Source organism: Pygocentrus nattereri, chromosome 13 (genome assembly GCF_015220715.1).
Source record: "Pygocentrus nattereri isolate fPygNat1 chromosome 13, fPygNat1.pri, whole genome shotgun sequence".
Classification (NCBI taxonomy): domain Eukaryota; kingdom Metazoa; phylum Chordata; class Actinopteri; order Characiformes; family Serrasalmidae; genus Pygocentrus; species Pygocentrus nattereri.
In genome coordinates this window covers 28,239,688-28,261,654 of record NC_051223.1, presented here as the reverse complement: position 1 = coordinate 28,261,654, position 21,967 = coordinate 28,239,688, and the positions used below count along the sequence as shown (strand labels likewise).

Genomic DNA, 21,967 nt, shown 5'->3' with positions numbered 1-21,967 from the left:
TATCTGTGACCCTCTAGTCCTCCGATATTTTTGTTTCCAAGGGAGCTAAAGGCTCTTTCAGGGAGCTAAGCTTTTTCCTGGCATCCCCTAATTTTAACTCTTATGTGACGGTATAAACAACGTATCTTGAGGCCTTGAGGCCTTCCCTTTCACAATGCTAGATTTAAAATGTAATGGGAAGAGTGTAGATCAATATAATGGAGCAAAGTAGTTTTTTTCCCTACAAATATATTCAAGTAAGAGCATAAAATACCCTCTATTAAAATGACTTACAGAAATATAATTTATTCAAAAAGTTTCTTAAAGCGGCTCTATGTTTTTGTTATAGCTGAACGTACCTTTGCTGAGTCAGAAGGAAAGGAAATGTGAGTGTGTGTGTGTGTGTGTGTGTGTGTGTGTGTGTGTGCTGCTTTGAGTCACCTTGTAAAGCCAACATTAAAAAAATGTTCTACCACAAAATTACATTTCATCACAATGTAACCATACATCAACTCTTTTACCCAATGATCAGACAATTTTCGATACCTCTAAATTTGCCACTATATGATGTGATTCAGTTTGATGCTGGGGTCTGCAGTTGATATGGAATGATATTGTGGCTTTAGAGAATCTGGGTTAATTCAGTTTAGTTATTTCATTCAATAGCTGTTATTTAGCCTATTGTTGTGAGGACTTATTTTGATGGGCAGGGCTGCATGCTGAGGTAAACAGTGCGAGCCTAGCAGTAAACAAAGTAGTCTAGTCGGCTAGCAGCGACAGCCAAGTGCTAGTCTGAGCCTGAGCACCAGTTTCCCTCTGTTTTTGTATGCTGCTTCTGAGATATTTAGTAAAGTCTAGTTACAGACCAGATCTATGACTTATTTGAGTTCTTTGGAGAAACCCCCCCCCATATTGATACAGATTGATGGATTGTTACATCCCTACCCATTACAGAGGTCTCAGAATCCCTGAAACTTAAGTAAAGCATCAAGGAAATCCAATGAACCATATATAACATTATATTAGATATAATGTAGACATACATTAGTCATACAACCACCCTGAGTTTGAGCTCTTCCTGAGTAAACCCATAATTCTTCTGCAAAAAGGTTTTTTTGGCAGTAGAAAGGAAGATTTGCTTGTTCCAGGCATCCTTCAACATATAAACATATGAGTCGCAGAGGGCAGTGCAGTCAGCAGACTTCTGAATCAGGATTAAATTTGCGTTTCTTAACCTTCATCACTCTACAGCAAGAGAGGGCCAAGCAGGTTGGATTGTGGGTAATTGTGCAGGGATTGTGGGGAGCTGCAGTGTCTGAGCTATTCAGGACCGTGTAGCTCGAGGCATCACTGAAAATAGCCTGACTCCCCCTCACAGTGTTTGAGAGTTTCTCTTGTGTGCATGTGTGCATGTGTGTGTATCATTGATTGGGTCTGTCTGTGGAAGCAGAAGAAGAACGGCTATTTCTTTCCTGTCCTCTCTCAGTTTAGATAACACAACCAGCTACTGTTGCCATGACAGCAGAGGTCAGTGGTCATGCCCCCCTTGGAATCAGCCTGAGCAAAAGAAATCATGTATCTGAAACCCTGTTGGGCAAATATTTTTTCTTTCAAATTTCCAATTATACTGATAACTTCGGAAACCCAGGAACAAACTCCTGCTCCTAATGTGTGGTCACTGTTGCTACCTAACCTGCATGCCAACAAATCTCATAACTAAGAAATAAGTGGGAATTTGGCATCTGTAGCAGATAGCACTGAGCAGATGCCATAGGAATGAAGTTTACAACACATAAGTGGTCTATAAATTATGCATGGCAAGTATCAGCATGTCACTTTGATGCCACTGCTGCAGCTAGAAAAGATTTCTGCTGTGTTCAAGTAGTGGGGAAATATGAATTTTCCAACTGTCTGAGTTAATTTTACCAGTGAGAAAGTGAATGTGATGTACAAGCAACCTTTTACTTTTTCAGCCAGGGAAAATGTGTAAACTTGGTGTTAGGCCCGTGCCAGTAACAGAATCCTTTTATTCAGGTAACCATGTAGAAAATAACCATGGCTTATCACTGAAAACAAGGTCATATAACGTGAGTATCAGGGAATGTCACACAAATATTACTCTCCAAAGGCCATTTTGACTCTGGCTGCTTAACCTAATGCCTTTTGATCAAGTCTATTTTACCTGATGTTCAGTTGTACAAGAGCTGATTAAATGAGTCAAGAAGCTTTTGGCATCACCATATAACCATTTGTACCATATAATACAATGCTCTGGACTTGCATTATTCTTGCACTATTTTTCTGTGTGGTGGGCATATTTTTCAATGAGCATCTGAACAGAGTGAAGCAAGCCATCTCACATGCATGACCTTCTGATGAGCATGTGAATGCAGCATTAGCAGAACTGGCCTCCCCCCAGAATAATTATTTTATAGCAGCCATTGGGAGGCTGGACAAGCTTTACAGAACGTCCAAATTTCCAAACAACCTAATGAATAAGTGTACCACACATTTGAGAAAATTATTAATTTCAAATTATATTTATTTTGTATAATGTATGCAAGGTCAAACTTAGATACACCACACTTTTCTGTTGTCAATTAAGCTAACATTAGCATTGTATTAAATCCAGTCCAGCTCAATAGTGAAGCATTTTAAACTCAAATACCCAACTTTACATATCAATCCTAAATTCCAGTCTAAATTCAGTAGGTTGAATGGGTTTGAGAATGGCAGCTCTGTACAGCTTGTCTAACCTCACAACAGTTGCTACAAAAGAATACATTTGTTTGCAGTGTATGGATAGGTCAATTCTTGCCCCCATGAAGGTTACAGAATAAAAGCCTAAAGCACATATTCACACTTCAGCTGACTGTATGTAAAGTTGGCACATGGTTGTGTATGTGTATGTATTTATGCAAGTAACTCCACTGGTCTGATCTGTCTCCAGGCGGCAGGGTGGTACTGGGACATGCTGTGGCCCACGTGAGCTCCCTCTGGCCAGCCAAAACAGGCATAGCGCTCTGGGTCGATGAAGCAAATCAACCAGAAATCAATGAGCGTGTGAACACACTGAACACAATCACCTTGAAGCCAGTTTCCTGGAACACAGTCGAGGGCTTATGGCCCAGGCTTAGTGCAGCCCTGTGGACATAAGCCCATTCAAATGAGCCATGAAAAGATGCTGCACTTTCATTACTGGCCCATGCAAAGTGACCCGACAACTGTATACACAGCACTGAGCAGTGCCCAAACATTAGCACTGATTGGCTGTTTGCACCAAAGCACAGACACATTACAATTAAAGCAGAATTACTTACCAACACCCCCCAGCAGGGGGCCGTGATTACAGTGTCAACCAGACACCACCACCACTATCATTTACACACTAATCGACCATCTGTGTGTTTGTGCGCGTGTTTGTTTTTTTTTGTTTTTTTGTGTGTGTGTGTGTGTGTGTGCGTGTCTGTCTGCTAATTTTGTCAGCATCCTCTGGAATTCAGGGGGCTATTATCCCAGATGGTTGGCAAACTGGACTAGCATATTTAATTCATTTGTCTAAGCAATGCCTCAGAAAAAGAAGTCATTTCATTAATGTTTAATCCTTAGAAATCGAGACGTTATCACTGTCATTTTGCAACACTATTCAAAAGTAATGACACAAATACATGATTTTATGGGGGGGTGGATTGTGTGGAGAGAGGTTGGACAGTTGGACATTCCACATAATGGTGATAGCAAAACCACTCTCCCCTTAAAGCCAAAGCGGGACAGACAAGATGTACCCACAATGTAAATGTACGAGTAAAAGGGAGGGGGAGCGAGGGGGAAGCCAATGACCTGGCACAAATTCTGGGCTGGCATCCCTGTGAGTTATGAGTGATTAATATGGAAAGGGAAATGTCCACCAATTTTCAGTAATTTTTCAAATTTTTAAGATGTAAACAAAGTCATTAAGATTCAGGTTTGGTGTAAAATACCTCATTCTAGAAAAATTCACTTAGAATTGTTTACAAGGGTGGTAATAGAAATCAGACGCTTGAAGCATTTACTGCTTCTAAAAGCTACCTCGTATTTATGTCATACTTTTGTTATTGCAGGTGATTATGGTGGCTACTAAGGGTTAAACATAACAAATCATCTTTCAACCGATGGCCTTTTCCAAGCTAGTGAAAGACTACATTGACCTCTTAAACTCCTATGTTAACCCAGGTCCATGAGTTCATACCTTATTCAGTACTTACTGAATGATTAAAGACGTTTCTGAGTAATAAGCCTAGAATTTAAGGGATTAAGCTTTTGAGGGAAGACACTGAGATCAGATGAAGATTTCATACATGATGAAACTAATTGTCAATGAGTCATGATTAGCTCCAGTGCACAGGAAATATGTCTGCGCTGGCCTGCAGTCACAAGCTGCAGTGGTGTGTGGGAACTCTTCAGGTAACTCAGACGCTATGATCTTTGCGGTTCCAGCACCCACACACACTCTTTAGTTTAAAAGAGTGGGATTTCCCTGCAGAGAGCAGCCGAGTTCTCCACCAGACTAAGGTACACATGGACACATGCTCTGTTCCAACAGGAAATACTGACATATCCTGTTGCACTAATGTATATGCATCAGAAAGTACTGAAAATAATGACTCTGAAATGGATTCATCTGCAAACAAATTGCAATTCACATTGCACCAGTAGTTGCTGCCTAACTTTGCCTTAAGAAAAAGCAAGGAAATGCTTATTTGATTCAGCACAATATCACCACAGTCCAAACAAACTCAGTGATAATTCTCCCTTTTACTGAAATGAACTGAATGTGTATGCAGGTGCTCCAAGAACTTACCTTCACTGGAGGATCCTGACAGATCGATGATGACGTAGACCTTGCCCTCAGGCTCCAGGTCAATCTGAGGAGACAACACACATGGGATCAGAGATTAGAAGACCTGTACACAGGCAAAATCACTTCAGCTGATGAACTGGGAGAGATTAGACCATCACAGCGCTGAAAACATCATTATCTACTTTCTAATACCATATTGCTCACCAGCTATCAGCTATATTTACTCAATTTGAAGAAATATATTCATTCAATTTGAAAAAAAATCATCAGGAGAATTTTAATCCAAGATAAACTTCATCAAGGGGTCTGAATATCAGATGCTTACTTCAGGTCTGGGCCTTCTATCTACACAAACTCATCATCATCATCATCATCATCATCATACTCCATATATCTCTCCAAAGGAAAATCAAGCAAAATCAAGTGTACTAGTTTGTTCCTATGTTTACATTAGGAAATGCAATGGGATGTAGTACACTGTAAGCATTTGGACCAACTCTCAGCCCCCTCAAAAAAAGAAAAGAAACAGTGGCTAAAAGTTTTGGATGAACAGAATCTTTTGGGTGAAGATTTTCAATGTTAAAATTTGTAGGAATGCTTTTCAGGAGCGATTTAAATATGTGAGGGACTGTGCTGTAATTTGTCATTTTGCTCACCCCAAAAGACTAGTGTTCTATTTAAGATCAAATAGGGCTCCCAAGTGGTGCTATCATTGGAGATTGCCAGTTCAATCCTTGAGGATGCCACAACCATCTGTGGCCAGGAGTTCAAGAGAGCAAATTGGCTTTGCTCTTTGGGTTTGTAGGATAGGCAACGCAATGCTAGCCAAATGTGGCATTTGTTATCTCACACAACAGAATTGCCATTTGTATTCAAAAGGCAGCTGTAAGAGATGTGATGGCTGGCTTCATTTGTCTTAGGACAAAGCATGTGCTAGCCCTCACCCTCCCAGCTTGGTAGTGAGTGTGTTGGGTGGAGACTTAGTAAGGGGGGGGGGCAATGGGGTGAATTGGGGAGAAATTGGGTAATAATCCGAAATGCACCAAAAAAAATTAGATGATATTAAGAGGAGGGTATGATCAAAATAGATTTTTGCTTTTTTTGCTCAAAACAAGTGATCAGGTAATTTATTGCTTTGATTCTGGCTAATCTGTGTTGTAATTTTATGACATTAATAACATGAATCAGGTGCCTGGCCCTCACTACAGGTTAATTGGGTCGACTTGGAGGTGTGCTTGCTTCTCCCAACAATCACAAAAGGTCTCTCAGTATCTGGGTGATCAGGGGTGGACGCCGATTCAGGGGTGTGAAATGTGATGTTGATGTCTGAAAGACCATCAACCAAAGACAGATTTTGAGGATTAAAACCACTAGGATTCTTGTTTGTGTGCTTAATCTGAAAATGTGTGGTGTTTCATTTAAGGCAGATTATGTAGTGTAGGGGAATTTGATGACTAACGACATAGCAGGACAGAAAATCGGTGAAAAATGTGTGGGATCTCTCACGTTTTCAACATTGTTAGGTTTTTTCATATTCATCTATTCATCAATAGTTTGGGCCAGGCAAAAGTGCACTTGCACTGTATTTAAATGCTGCTGCTGCATTTATACCAAAATGTTTTAGCGTAATTATGCATGACTAATTGTGCTAAGCAGCCAGTTGCCTCTGACTTTCAATGAAGCACTTTGTTTGATTTCATATTATTTAAAGACAACATATTATTTTGTTAAAGAAATTAAAATGTCAGTTTGGCCTGTTAAATTTTGCATGTTTGTGTGTTGCATGTGTTCATTTAGCCTACAGGGTGTGAGCTTTGGTAATTAAAAAAGGCAATGGAAATACACAAAAAATTACATCAAAATAAATAAAAAATGGCTTCTAAGCCAACTTCGTCCATAAAAATACACGATCAGTGACCCCCTAGATATTTCTCTACAAACATGTTCTCTGTACACTGTACTTTATGTACAATAAAACTGCAGGCACTTATTCATTTTGAACAAATTCATAGAGAGCATTTTAAGTTCAAAGTGTACAGTGAAAGAATTTAGTCCATGGTGCCCGAATTGAAACACAGGGTCAGTCTTGGAGGACAGAACAAACCGCAGAAAGAGAGCATGTAGAATGCTCCTGTTTTATAATTCCACCTCAAATCATTTGGCCTGCCTGAGCGGCCCACGCAGACCCCCACGCGGGCCATCAGCGCAGCACGGGGGAGCTAGGCCCCGAGAGGCAGCAGCTTCACACTGTCAGAAACCCATTGCTTAATCTCATTATCCAGAGAGTCAGAGATAGAGAGTGAGTGAGTGAGTGAGAGAGAGAGAGAGAGAGAGAGAGAGAGGGAGAGAGAAAGAGAGGTAGAGCAAGAGAGGGAGAGAAAGCAAAGAGGAGGGATGGAGAGAATGAATGCAGCAGTGTGTCCAATGGCTAAGGGAGGGCGGGGGTGTCAGGAAGACATCTGAATTAGGACACATCAAACCTTCAATTTAAAACAGCTCATGCTCTGTGCAGCAGCCAGTGGAGAAGAAGATAAACCCTGAAATTGTTGGATGCTGTTCCTGCTGCTCTGATCACGCACATTTGCTGTTGCGCAGGATGAGTTCGGGCTGCAAATGAGAGCATATTGAGGCTCTCCTGATAACTAACATATATAGCACTCATGAAAATCACTGTTCTCCTGCTTTTAAACACAGTGACTTCTTAGTAGACTGATAAACACACACACACATATAGCAATGGGGTAGCATAGTGGCTAACACATTGGGCTGCCTCAAATATCTGAATACTGAACTACTTTGTTCATTACAGTACTTCTCTCTTTAGTATTTGGAAGCTTTGCATGTTTTGGAGCCTAAACTACAACATATTTCAAAGACCTTTAAATAGAAGCATTTTTGTTAATATGTAGAAAAAATAGCTGTTTTTTATGAGATCATTGATGCTAAACAAGCAAAGATTCCCAAGAAATAACGGGTGAGACAACAAACAGTAGTCAGAAGATAAAGTTTCATCCTACTGAATTTATTAGGACTATACTAATGAACATACTCAAAATTATGGAGTTATAAAATGTAATCATTATTTTATGGGTGTTTTTGCAAGTAAAACAATGTCAGGAAACACCAATAAATGCTGTTTGGGCCAACCCTACTAATACCATTGCCTTGCATACATAAAATGTAACGTTCAATTCACTATTCATGCAGAATGCTATGTCAATCAAAGAGATTAGGTGAAACCCAAAGTTATACTCACCTATCATTGTAAGTCACTATGGGTAAGTGTGTCTGCTAAATACATGTAATGAAGCCTATACAGGGGAGGAACAAAAATTTGCTGTCATGTTATCAGTGACCAAAATTACTGCAATATAATATTAAAATATTATTAATAATATTAAAATACACTTAAAATGTTTAAAAGGCACCAATACACACTGAAATTATTTCATCACATGTATTATACTGCAAGACTTTTGAACCTCAAATATAAGTACAATTTAAATACATATGAAATGATTACTAGCACTACTGCTGTTCATTGTTCTGATTACAACTATGTAAACATACTGTCCTGGGATGTGCTGTACAGGGAGAGTGTAGCAGTCAGCATTTTACTTCCACTTTATGTCCACAGACATTTTATTATTACTGAGTTTTAATATCAAGGTAAATCATTAGTCACTGTCTTATCTCTAAATGTACCTTCAACACTCAGAAACACATGCATTAGAGCACATGTCCATTCTTGCTCTTGAATCTTGGCATATCAGGAGATCATGTTTGAAGGACAAATGAGGGCACTGGTCAAGTCAAATGCAAATGTATTAGAATGTGGACAGTTAAAAAGTTCACGAATCTTTAAATAATAAGTGCAAAGACGTTCTGTGCTGCTTCTCTGGAAAGGAAAAATATGTTGTAGGAAAAGTCGGAGTGGACTAAAATGAAAAACAGCAGATTGCGCGTGAGCAGCTGATGATGTCATTTGGAGCGCGGACAGGGTGATGACACGTCTGTTATCCTCCACGCAGCCCCCTCCCCCCACCCCCTCTCTTCCTGTGATGTCATCAGATTCCATTCAACTGCTGTCTCTTCAAGCACGGTCGTTCGGAGGTGCAACGGCCACTAAATATAGCTGAGGAAGGAAAAGCCTCGGTGTGTGACTGTGTTTGTGTTTGTGTGTGTGTGTGTGTGTGTATGTGTGTGTGTATGTGCGTGCATGTATGTGTGGGTGCATATGTGTACGTGCTAACCCGCCTGCAGTGTGCAATTTTCTCTGATGATACTGTCTGTATAAAAGGAGGTAAATACTTTTGCAGCTAAACAATGTTGGCAACACACAGCTGAGATTCTCAAGCTGTGTGTATGTGTGTGTATGTGCTCAATACGTACTCTAAGTGTTTGTCCCTTTTGTCCAGCTATGAGGCCAAAATTGTTCCCAAAGTCACTCTCATCATAATGCCCTGATAGACTGCAGGCAGCAGTCAAAGCACCATTCCTGAACACACACACACACACACACACACACACACACACACACACACACACCACACAGGCAGCAGTGTCATGCTCCAGCAATGGCCTACATCCACTTCACACAGAGGTCTAACCCACAGAGTGCTCACAGACATGCCAACACGACACCCCAACCACTCACCCTGAACACACACACACACACACACACACACACGCGCACACACACATGCATAAACAAACACTAGAGCCACCAGAACTCTGTCTTCCATTACCATAAGGGACAAAGCCTGTGGCAGAGAACCAGCTTCTCTCAGATGGGTCAAGATGTGATTAGAGATGGCACAATACCACTTTTTATTCTCCAATATTTTTACCACTACCAATTAATATTGTTATATTTACTACTTAAAACTATAAGTAGAGTATTTGACCATTTTTAAAAAGCTGTTTATATTTTTATTATTTCGAAACATATCATCACTATCAAACAAACAAAACCTCTCCAAAATGACAATATTACAGTAGAAGAAATAACCTCCTTAACTTTTAGTGAAACTTAATGCAAAATGATCTTATTCTAAATATTTTTTCCACAATTTAGTTGGTCTATTCATCATATAATATTGATAAAATGTTTAGGCCATCTGGCAATTCTGAATTATGTAAAAAAAAATAAAAAATGACAAAAATAGAAACACAAGGCTGTATTCCAGTGGTAACACACATTTTATAGCATTCCACAATTCAACATTCAGTATTTTATAATCATGAGAGGTGATGATTAATAATTGCAATTAACTAACAATTAATTTATTTAGCTATTTTTAGATCATTGTATGCAACAATTAAAGTACAAGCCTAAAGTGACCAAACTGGCTTAATAGTTATTCTGATTTCCTAGGTGTTAATTGTAAGCTGGTCTCAACTGGACAGCCACATCTCAAATAAACAAACCTTACTCACTGCTGCCCTCAAAATACCAGTCAGAATTAAGAATCTTTCTTGCTTTCACAGGATCGAATATGTGACTTAATGCTCTTTATGATTCATTTAAATACATTTGTCTAACCCAAAAGATGAAAGTGAGCCAAATTCACATTCTGTATGTGCTGCTAAATTTTATTTTCAAATATTTTCAAAAGTTATAAAATGTTATATTCAAACATTTAGCATCTGGTGATGCAGATCCAAATGTTTTGCTTAAAAACTACTGAGCATTAATCTTTAATGCAAAAAAGCAGACATTTTTGCCATTTATTCCACTCTTTTTCATTAATAATAATAATTTCATAATTTAATTTCATAGTTTATTTAATGTGTAAAAAATGTGATCTGACAAACTTTTTTTTCATTCAGCTTTGTCTCACAGACTACCATTTTGAACAAAAAAACATGAATAGAAAGCACACGAGTAATGTTTTATTGTTAATCTGATTAAACAAATCAAGAATAATCTTTTTAATTGAAGTACAACATGGCTTTCAACATGACACGACTGTTGGTATTTCAAAGTAGATTCCATTCTTTTCCATTAATAAATGATTTGTTACAGGACTAAATACGATTTTTTTTCCCTCTGAGATATGATTTCTGCATATCAGCCTGATTCCAATACCCATCAATAACAATAATGTCATCTCTAGATGTAACGTTTTTGCTCATTGAAGCTTCTGTGAGGGAGCGTGAGAGTCTAGTCTTGTGTACATCAAAAATCAAAATGTGACCTGTAAAACTCAGCATCCAAAAACATTGCATATGGTCAGCAGACAACAGAGAGATTAGTGTCCATGCACAGATAATATTAACAGCCTCATGAAGACTACAAGGTTATCTTGATAATAGTCTGACGATTTACAGCAAAAAAAAAAATCCAAAACATGTTTGGTGTTTGAAGTTTGCTTTTGTTTTGCAGTGGAGCTACAAACTAATGTACCTAACAAGTCAGGGAAGCTTATGTGCCACCAATTAGCACTGCACAAACTACATGCATAAATATTCACACACCTCAAACTGCTCTGAAAAAATTCCAAATAGACTGTTATCCTTAAAAATGGACATAAAGTACAGGCAAAATATAGAACCACTTTAGCTACTGCTTTTAGCTATGCAACTCATTTTTTGCACTTTAGAGATAACAAAATGTCATACAGTGTCCACATAAGCATGTCTGTTTAATTACACCAATTGATGCAAGTGTGTTATGATTTAGGCATGCAGTTAGCACAATACTAACCAGTGGGGTATCAACTTCCATAGCAAATGAAAGTAAACGTCTAGTTTGGCTGACTGCTTTTGGAACGACGTTCTGAAAACTGATGAGTCAACAGTGGAACTATATGGAGGACAGATGTTACATCTGATATAAAAGATTCCACAATAAGAACATTACACCAACAGTCAAACATGGTGGTGGTAGTGCGACGGTGATGACGTGATGACACAGGCCTGGGCAACCTGTCATAATTGAAGTAGCCATAAATTCTGTTCTCTTCCAGAAAATTCTGTAGGATGTCCAGTGATTTGAAGCTACAGCACAGTTGGGTTATGCAGCAAGACAACAATCAAAAGCACAAGAGCAAGGCCACCTATGAATGGCTCAAAATATGTAAAATTAAGGTTTTGGGCATTACCTCATCAAAAGTCTTGACTTAAACCTTATCAAGACGATGTGGCAGTTTATAGACAAAACCCCTCCAATGTGGCTGAATTAAAGCAATTCTACAAAGAAGAGTGTGCCAAAATTCCTCCTCAGAGATGAAAATGAAAAGAGATCAGAGAAAATCTGATCTCCAGTCTTAGAAAGCATTTGGATGGAGCTATTCTGCTAAGGGTGGCACAACGAGCAGTAATTAAGTTTAGGGTGCAATTACTTTTTCCACTTGGGAGATTTTGTTCTACAATAAATGAAATGATAATTGTGTTTTGGGGTTCCCTGTGTTCTCTTATATTGCATTTTATATAAAGAGCTGAAAACATTTAATGTGACATGCGTAAATCAGAGTAAATGATAAAACAGAGTAAATCAGGAATTTTTCACAGCAGTGTGCAGTACACATGTAAACGCACATACAGACAAACACATGCAAGTCGTCCAGCTATTGAAGAGTGCAGGAGACAGGAGATACGCATGCTGGTTCAGCTACACAGTGACAGGCCTGTCAATCAGCTGCTGATTTGTGTCTGCTGAATAATGTAGAGTGCTGATGCTGAGTGTCTGCTCACATTACACACATATGCACACGTACATAGGACAAAAGAATACAAAGAGCTCGAAGAGAAACGAGAGAGAAAGAGATAAAGAGAGAGTGTGCCTGCATATGTGACTGCATATAAGGGACAGTAAGAATGAGAGCAAGAGTAAGAAACAGACAGGAGGAGAGAGAGTGTCTAATCAACAGAAAGTGGGAACAGAAAAAGTGTTTGTAGGACTAGGACAAAGTTATTAGTAATATCAACATTATCATTATTATCACTATTTAACACAACAAGTACAGTGTATTACAGTTTTGAAAAAATCAGGAATCAGGACAAAATTATTATTTGATTTTAAGATTATTATTTACTGTGTATCTTGCAATATATTACAGTTCAATAGTACAAAAGTCAGTATTTCTAGGTAGGCCCCGTGATCATAACATTTTAGCTGATGGTTAATTGTCAAAAGAAAATTTTTTTTTTATTATTATTATTCACTGAAAGCAGCTATTTAAGTACACACCTAAAGTGACCTAACTGGCTCAGCTATCTTGATTACAAGCTGAAGGTTCTTGGCTGAAGACTTCAACTGAAGACTTTGAAGATCTTAAATAAACAAACACTCACTGCTGCCCTCTGAAACTGTTATAACACCAGTCAGAATTCAGAAGAAAGATGTCTCAATAAATACAATATGAGCTTTATTTTATTTACATGAATTTGTCTAAAACCAATGGATGAAACCAGATCCAATTCACATTCTGGAAAGTAACTCAGTTTAAGTGTTCCTGTGAAAACCTGGACTGATTTTTTAAAATGATGCCCAATATAGGGCAACCAATCAGATCAGGGCTAATTTACATATCAGTCTTAAAGGCACAGTAACAAACAATTTTAAGGAATAAAGAGGTTTTGGAAAATGACTGGAAAATGAACTGTGATGGATTTTGGTACATACAATTGCATAAATGTTATGAGTGGACCTCAGGAAAAAACGGTGATTGCCAATTTCTACATCAGCATTTACGGCAGAGGGAGCACAAATTCTTATTTGTGATGATTAAAGAAAGAAAAATCCTGCCACACTTCAGATAGCATTTTCATAGCGTGGCAGCTAGCACGGTGTGACAGACACTCGTGCACTGACTCACAAGGCAACTTACTGCTGTGTGTGTAAAAGAAGTAAAACTCGAACAGGACTTTTAGATATCGGATTGGAGCACAGAACACTGATGCATGCAAAAGTAAGCAAGGACAACACATTTTACCTAGCAATTTCACAGCTGTTATCGATAATTATTGATAAATCTGTAAATGGTGCCAGCTATAAAGTGCTTTCATGTGTATGAGAAAGAGAGAGAGAGAGAGAGAGTGAGGGAGAGAGGGGGAGGGAAGAGTGGGGGGAATAAAGTGAAGGATAAGCTGTGGGACAGCAGCAGATCCTCTTACGCAACACCCTGCAGCTCACTCTCTAACCCAGCAGGAGCTCTACACACTCCAGAGCTGGCCTGTCTCACTCTCTTAGCGTCCCCTTGCACACATACACACACTCACAAAAACAAAAAACACACACCCATGCATGCCCATACACTTATATCCTTAACACTGAAAACACTGAAAACATGCACATGCTTCTCTCACTGGCTTGCTGATAACATCAACTCAAATAAACAGGTACAAGTTGTATGTGTGTGTATGTGTGTGTGTGTGTGTGTGTGTGTGTGTGTATGTCTGTGTATGTGTGTAATAGAATCAATCGGAGAGCACAAACAAAGCAAGGAGCTGCTGTTTGCCCATCTGCACACATGGCTCTCCATGGCTTCTCTAGTTCTAGGAAATACAGCGATCATCCACCATGTGCTCTCCTCCAAGATCTCTCTTTCTCCGAGTCTATCTCTCTTTACCTCTCTCTCTCTTTTTCTCTGTCTCCTTCTATGTCTGTCTCTCTCTCTCTCTCTCTCTCTCTCTCTCCTTGATCCTCAGCTCTAATCACTACAGTGCAAACACACATCCACAAACCACACACACACACACACATACACACACACACACACACAGTCACTCTCAGTGAAATGTGCTCAGTTAATTCCTTCAGGGTCTATCAGAACTGAATTTAAAAAATGCATTTTAATATTTACTGCTCTTTTGTATTGAGTAAGAGTCAGTCATGTCTAAACAGCATTGTCACTGATTAAATATTTCATTATACAATACTGTGTTATAAAGGTAAACGTGAGAGATAATCACTGCCAAGTGCATTGAATTGCCGCACAACCAAATGTTAACACCTCTGCTATGATTATATGCCACTCGTGACCACTGTCGTAAGCAACATATTCTTCTAGAGGAAATTTGGTAGATTAGGGATACATGATAATATTGGAATGTATTTGTATCAGCAGATAATTGTTAAACAATGTTTATTTAGATGATGATGATTAGATTTGACCAACATTTCAAACCAGTAATAGATCATATTTGTATGAAATGTGCTATATTAATAAACTTGCCTTGCCTTGATGTTGTATTTATTCAATTCTGGAGGAGCAGAATGATTGGTGATGCTGGGCCACTACGATAAATCTGTATTTTATTTATTTTACTGAATTTAAAATGCATTACAAATAAATGTTATATTTCTCTGTTACAGTAATCCAGGTAGATTTACCTCTACTGTTTTTTTCATGATATGGGCCCCCATTTATAGCAGCATCAGCATTCACATTCACAGATATATACATGAAAAATATTGGATATTTCACAGTTCACAGTTCCCATTTTGGTGCATCCCTAAGGTAGATGTTTCTAATAATGTGATGATGAGTCACACGGTGAGTGTATACTAAATTCACACTTTCCATGAATCTATGACATAAGACACCAGAAGCTCTAAGGGCAGAACCTAAGAACGTCTTTTAGAAAACATATGATGCTTACCTATCTTTTTTTTTTTTTCCTGAGGCTTTTGAAAAGGCTTTACACTCTTTAAAAAAGGGTCTTTGAGAAATCCCACAGAAAAATCACTTTTGGTACTGGACAAAACCAAAGGCATTAAAGTGTTTTGTGAATATGAAGAACACAATGTAAAGATTCCATACAAAGTTAATGTTCTTTAAACTTTAAAATGTCTTTCACACTCACATATCTCACAAAAAAAAACAAACAAAAAAAAAAACACACGTTCTCAAAAACCATACATTAAAAGTTCTTTAACAAAACCAGAAGTGTCATTACGTCAGAGAACCTTTTGGCACCTTTACTTTTAGTCCAAAAGTAAAAACCATTTCCAATGTTACCAGTTCATGCTGCATACACTGTTTGCCCCACCTCAGACAGAAACACGCACACAGATGAGTTTCTAGAAGATACTGTGCTATACGTGAACATAGGGTGGAGTGCTATTACACTCGTTCACTTCATTAAGCTGTTAGTCCTATTAGATGTGCTCATTTGGTCAGGAGAAAACTGAGACTCCTTTATAGACTAAAGGGAGTGCGAGCGATGGTGAGGGAGGCCTCCTGAGAATAAGAGTGATGTGACTGAAAGTGCTCTCCTTCCCAGTGTGCGTGTGGGAAATCAAAAAGAGGTCTAGGCAATGAAGACAGCGTTAAGTACATGTACCACTCAGCACTTAATAAAAAAGAAAGATATAAAGAAAGAAGGAAAGAAAGAAGGAAAGAAAGAAAATCTCTCCTCCACAATTCCACAGTGTAGGAGACCGAGGAACTCTCATTCCAAATGTACGAATCCGTTCCTTTATTTTTTCTTTTTTCTCCTTCTCCTCCCCCTCAATGCACCTCTCCCTTTGCACCAAGTCCTCTCTCCCTCCATCCATCTCTCTTCTCTCCTCCTCTCTCTCTCTCTCTCTCTCTCTCTCACAGACAGTTTGAGCTCAGTAACAGCCCTCCCACGTCCATCTGTCAACAGCACACTCTCAGTATGAAGACAGGGCAGCATGCCTGGAACCCATTCACACTCTCTCTCTCTCACATACACTAGCACTTATACACACACACAGAGGCATTCAGAACACATTTGTACCCTCGCATGCACACATACAGTGCTCAAACACACTGAGTGAGACTGTCTGAGCTGTATGAATTATTAATCAGAGAACACACCAGGGCTAATTTTGCATAATTCATGACACACTGCAATAATGGGCTCCTTTGAAGGTCTGATTGGAATTGTGTTTGAATAAATACCCGTTCCTGTGGGGCTCCCAGGCTTTAATTCTGTAAATAACAAAAACCCAGTCCTGACCAAACAAAAATAACAGCTGAGAAGTAGACACAATTCTACGGGGCTACTTTCCTGAAGCAAGAACAAACAGGACTGTTAAACATCACAGAGGCGTGTCAATAAAACACATTTATACCCCCCCCCCCCCCCCCCCCCCCCCACACACACACACACACACACACACACTCACACACACTGTGCATAAGTTATGGGAACATATCTAGCATATATTTATCTAGTCAATAATTATTGATGTACTTAGAAAAGCAGTTATTTTACAATGAATACAAGGAATATTAATACAGTAAGCAGCGATGCAGTTCTCATCCAGTAGTTGGTTTGGCTAATCACTGATTCATTATGTTAAATCATATGGGCTGGTAATGGAATTGAACAAATCTATGTAATGGCTAGGGGCTTCAAGAAGACACAGAAACCAAACTTTGATCTTCAGATCAAACTACTTTGAGAAAAAAAAATTACTTTTTCTATATTGAGGATTATTTTCATTTATTCTACTGATGGTGATTTTACCAGCCAAAACACACTTATTGCCAATGTTTTTACACAATATGCTTGAGCTTTGCCTGACACTGTATGTGTGTACGTATTTATACACTCCTAAAAAGAAAGTTTCTAAACCTTGGATCAGGTGTACAGTTGTAGAAATGCACTGATACAGGAATTGTGGGCCATATCCAGTGGGTTCTTCTATTGTTATAATGTAAAGCTTGTAACAATAGAAGAATCCTTTTTGGTTCTATATAGAACAATTTCCAAAAAGGTTCTACATAGGACTGTCTTTACTAGACAGAATGATCATTTTTTTAGCATGTAGCATTAAAAATTAGGAAAAAAAAGCAGACATTGCACAATTATGTTCTTATTAAGTACAATTAATATTAATATTAAATATATTTAGCATCATATATTTAATATTAATATTTAAAAAAACTCCAAATAATGAACAACAGGTAGTACACACTAATGGACAGCCACTATACCCACTTAATTTTGTATATAATATTTTATTGTTATTAATAGTTTCGAACTACTGTGGTATTATGACATACAAAACCACATATAACAAAGTTGAAACCTAATCCTAACATCAACCTTATTATTTCAAAAGAAATGTTTAGCCCTTTCCATCATAAAATAAAAGATTTAAAAAAGGCAAGCTACTCCTGCTTTTGTTTGGTTTTTCTACAGAATCAGGACATCTGTGTCCTGAAAGTGTACAAAATCACACATATAAACACACACACACACAGCAACACACACATATACTCTGATAACTACATTGTGTGAGTGTGGTGTACGTGTGAATGTCCTGTGTGTGTGAATGGGGTGCTGAGAGGCACTGGGCCGGTTTCAGGCTCCTGCAGAGATGATGATGGCAGTGATGAAGATGGTGGGAGTGCCTGGCTCGTCCACATGGTCATAATACAGCGCCGCACGAGTGCAATGCTGCAAGTGCTGTGCAATAAGTGGGTCAATGACAAGTCCTTGCCTCGCTTGTGCTCCCCACAACCAGAGCTTTCTTCCCTTCACCACTCTCCATCACTCCCATCTCCTACTTACAACACACCTGCTCTCTCACCCTGCTTGGCAGAGGGGTTTGGGACATTTTGTTTATTTCTTATGCTCAAGCAGAATAATGAATATGATCTTCACTGTCAAAATCTTGTAACAAAACCTTGTACTTTTATTTTTGTACACCATTTGAAAGTGTCAATTGCTCTTTACACTCTTTACACGAATGGAATAGAAATGTATTATATCAACGCATAGAAAGAATGTTTCTCTTTCTCTTATGTTAATAGAGTTTTTTTCTGTGGCAGCAATGGTATATTCAGGCATATTATTCAAAAGGGAATAACTTGCTTGAATGAAACATGATTCTAAGTAGTAAGTGAATTTGATTGGCTAGTGGAGATGAAAGCTGCCATATTCATGTGTATTTGTCTGCTACATTTGTTTCTGTTTTGAGGACAAGTGTGTATGAGTGTGTGTGTGTGTGATTATAATTGGGTCATGTAAATAGGCGTGTAGCTTGAGTGTTTTTATTGGAGTATGTGAGCACTCGTATGTCACCCTCATTGTTCTTTTCTCCAAGCTTTACAAGCCCTGAGCTACAGTACAGCACAGCATGTGACACTGACACAACCAACACTCGCATTACCACTGGCACACACCCACACTCAGCGGGAAAGCTGCTCAATGGCTAAACTAATAAAAAGGTCAAACCACACACTTACCACTAACCTTAACACTCACAGTTAAAATCCAATCCATTTTTGCCAAATGCATAGAAAAAAGTAAAAGCGATTATGGGTGGGCGATAAAAACTCTGTATTTTCTAATCAGGCAACAATGATATATTATTACAATACCAATAATAATTATAATCAACAATAACAACAAACAATGAATAATTAGCATTGCAGTAGCTTCTTCCATTCCCTTTAAAGGGAATTCCACCATCGTTTCAAAATTTCTGTATAACTCAACAGTTGAGATGGAAACCAAGTCATTCAGAATGGTTAGATGTGAAATGATTCAATGTAGACAAAATTTCGATGTCCACAAAGCAGTAGCCATTTTATTTACCATCCAGTAAACCTACATGTTTTGTGTACAAGATACAGCAATCTGAAAATTTCCGAAATATTATTATATATTGTTGATAATTACAAAACAGTGGCAAATCTGACAAAATATGTTTTCAGTGGATACTATTTTAAACACTTCATTAAACGCTTCAGACATAAGTAAGTTTCAGCAGAACACACCACTTCACGTTAAACCACTCTTTGACTGAAACAATGAGTTTGTTTACAGCTTGGCCATTTAATTATGAATAAACTTTGAAAACTTGGTGGAAATCCCATTTAACAGAACCAGTTGTTTATTACTCTCTGCTAGTTGCTTTTACCATGTTTTGTGAAATGATACACCATCATTTGCTGCAGCTTACTATTCCATGATTGCTACGTTTAGTGCTCTGTCCCACCTTTTGGATGAGTTTTACGTACTGAATCGTCCTTCCTGATCTTGCTCAACAGTTAGTGTCCTATCTGCTTTGTCCAACAGCGCTCATTATATCAATCAAATTTATAATCACACCAGCTCTTTCTAGTGGCATTCTGTAATTGGTAAGCAGCATAAATTAGACTAATTTCATGCACACGCCCACTACTGTTATCAAATGCTGCACTGATTAAAGTAGACATGACTGCATGCGGACCACAGCAGCGCAGCTACTGTTCCTAAAATGCGCTTTTTGTTATTTAAGCTGTTTGGGCTCATGTACAGTTTGTCTCGAGGCTGTTTGTGGTTTGCTGTTTCTTGCACTTCTAGCACAGTATGACAAAATCTATACCATGAGACAACATCATACCAGCATTCACTTTAATACAACGATTACCTCCCACTCCTACAAGTAACACGTACAAATAAGCTAAAAATTCAAAACAAAAGCTCCAGTTCTTTTTTCACTAGTTTGAAACTTCCCTTTCAGACACATTTTTTCTTCTCACATTTTTTTCTTCTTATATAAAACAGTGGTTTGCACGAGGCTGTAAGGGTGTGTCTAATAATACCTGTATACAATGAACGCTATCAGCCACTGCAGAGACATATAAACAAACACATATGGCGTACACGGGGGAGTGGTATTAAAAGACAATAACGTGAAGGAAATGAGGAGAGAAACTATGGAGGGCAGCAGTAGTAAACTAACTAAAATACTCCAACAGTTCAGCAGATGTGGCCTCCCAGCAAGTCATTTCCTATCACTAATTACTGCTGTTAGAGGGATGCTGTAGCCTCTCTTGTTCAGCAGCAAGCGCAAGGAGATAGCAGAGACACCTCCACAGACAGCTGAACCTTCCATAGGTCTGTCCTTCAAAAGACAATCTAAAAGAGCATTCCAAAAAACACAATTTTTGATTGCATTTACACGCTGATCATGGAAAAAAGTTGAAGTGTTATCACTCTATAATGTTCTAAAATGTTCTTATGTTTTTCTGGCATATCACTTCTGACATACCATATTGTTCCCGTACACTACGGGAAGTATTGGGGCAGTATACATTCTATTGTTCTGCCGCACCTAGCTTCAGATTCCAGGGAATATAGCCCCTGTTGTGGAGTCAGCCCTTCTTCTTGAGGGATGTCTGTCTTTCTTTTTTTTTCACACAATCACACAAAGGGCATTCCCTGCTAAGCGAGCAAGTAACAAACATTTGGCTAAACATCTACAGGTACAGCCTCAAAAACTACTCTATCCTGAACTACTAGCCTGTAAAATGCTTCAAATGTTACTATTTCCACTCTCAATGCTACATTATGTTTAAATGCATACACTGTATGGTAAAATGTATGAAGCAGTAATGGTTGTTTTACACTGAAGTACCTCATGAAACAGGTTACAAATTCTATGCAAAAGGGTGCTACTACCTGTCAAATAACATTTATTGCTTCATAAGAGGAGAGCTCTGTATCAGTCATTTTGCCCAATAGGGAATCCCACTTTGGCAATTTTGTTCTTTTTTGCTATTAGCTTGCTTAGAGGAGAGGTTAGTCAGATTACTGTTTATACACAAAAAAAATTCCAGTCAGAGGCCCAGTATTTTAATAATAATTTATCACTTCACATCTTGTCATCATGATATCCAACAGTTTTATTGACACCGCATTTTATTCCATATTGTGCAGCCCTACATCTCACTGATCGCTTGTTTGAAAGACAGACATCTGCTTGGTTGTACAGGTTGGACTTTTTAGAGTGGCATCTGAGTAGAAGTGGTGGAAGCCATTAGACTTAATAAGATATTAGTCTATTAGATTTTGGAAACTTAAAATTCCAAAATTTTAAATATTATTAGATATTATAACAGCAAATACTGCACCATAATAGAAGCAAGTGCTTGTCACATAGTAAGAACACTGAATGATGGTGATGCTGTGATGAAAGCAAACTGAGAGATGACAGCATAATGGTTTGATTAGTCCATTAACAGTCAATAGACAGACAGACAGACAGACAGACAGACAGACAGACAGACAGACAGACAGACAGATAGATAGATAGATAGATAGATAGATAGATAGATAGATAGATAGATAGATAGATAGATAGATAGATAGATAGATAGATGTCAATTCTAGGAACAATTGTTAGGTGGAGCACTGATTTATATAGACTAAAAAGCTGAGCTTAGAGGTACA

The 21,967-nt window shown here is 38.3% G+C and overlaps 1 protein-coding gene across 1 annotated transcript in view; it reads right to left on the bottom strand.

Annotated features, from left to right (window-relative positions):
• The window catches only part of prkcea (protein kinase C, epsilon a), an 85,516-nt gene that overhangs the window by 58,328 nt on the left and 5,221 nt on the right, over nt 1–21,967 (bottom strand). The window contains exon 2 of the mRNA XM_017702955.2: nt 4,820–4,883. Coding sequence (XP_017558444.1) covers nt 4,820–4,883 — 64 coding nt within the window. The remainder of the gene's footprint in view (nt 1–4,819; nt 4,884–21,967) is intronic.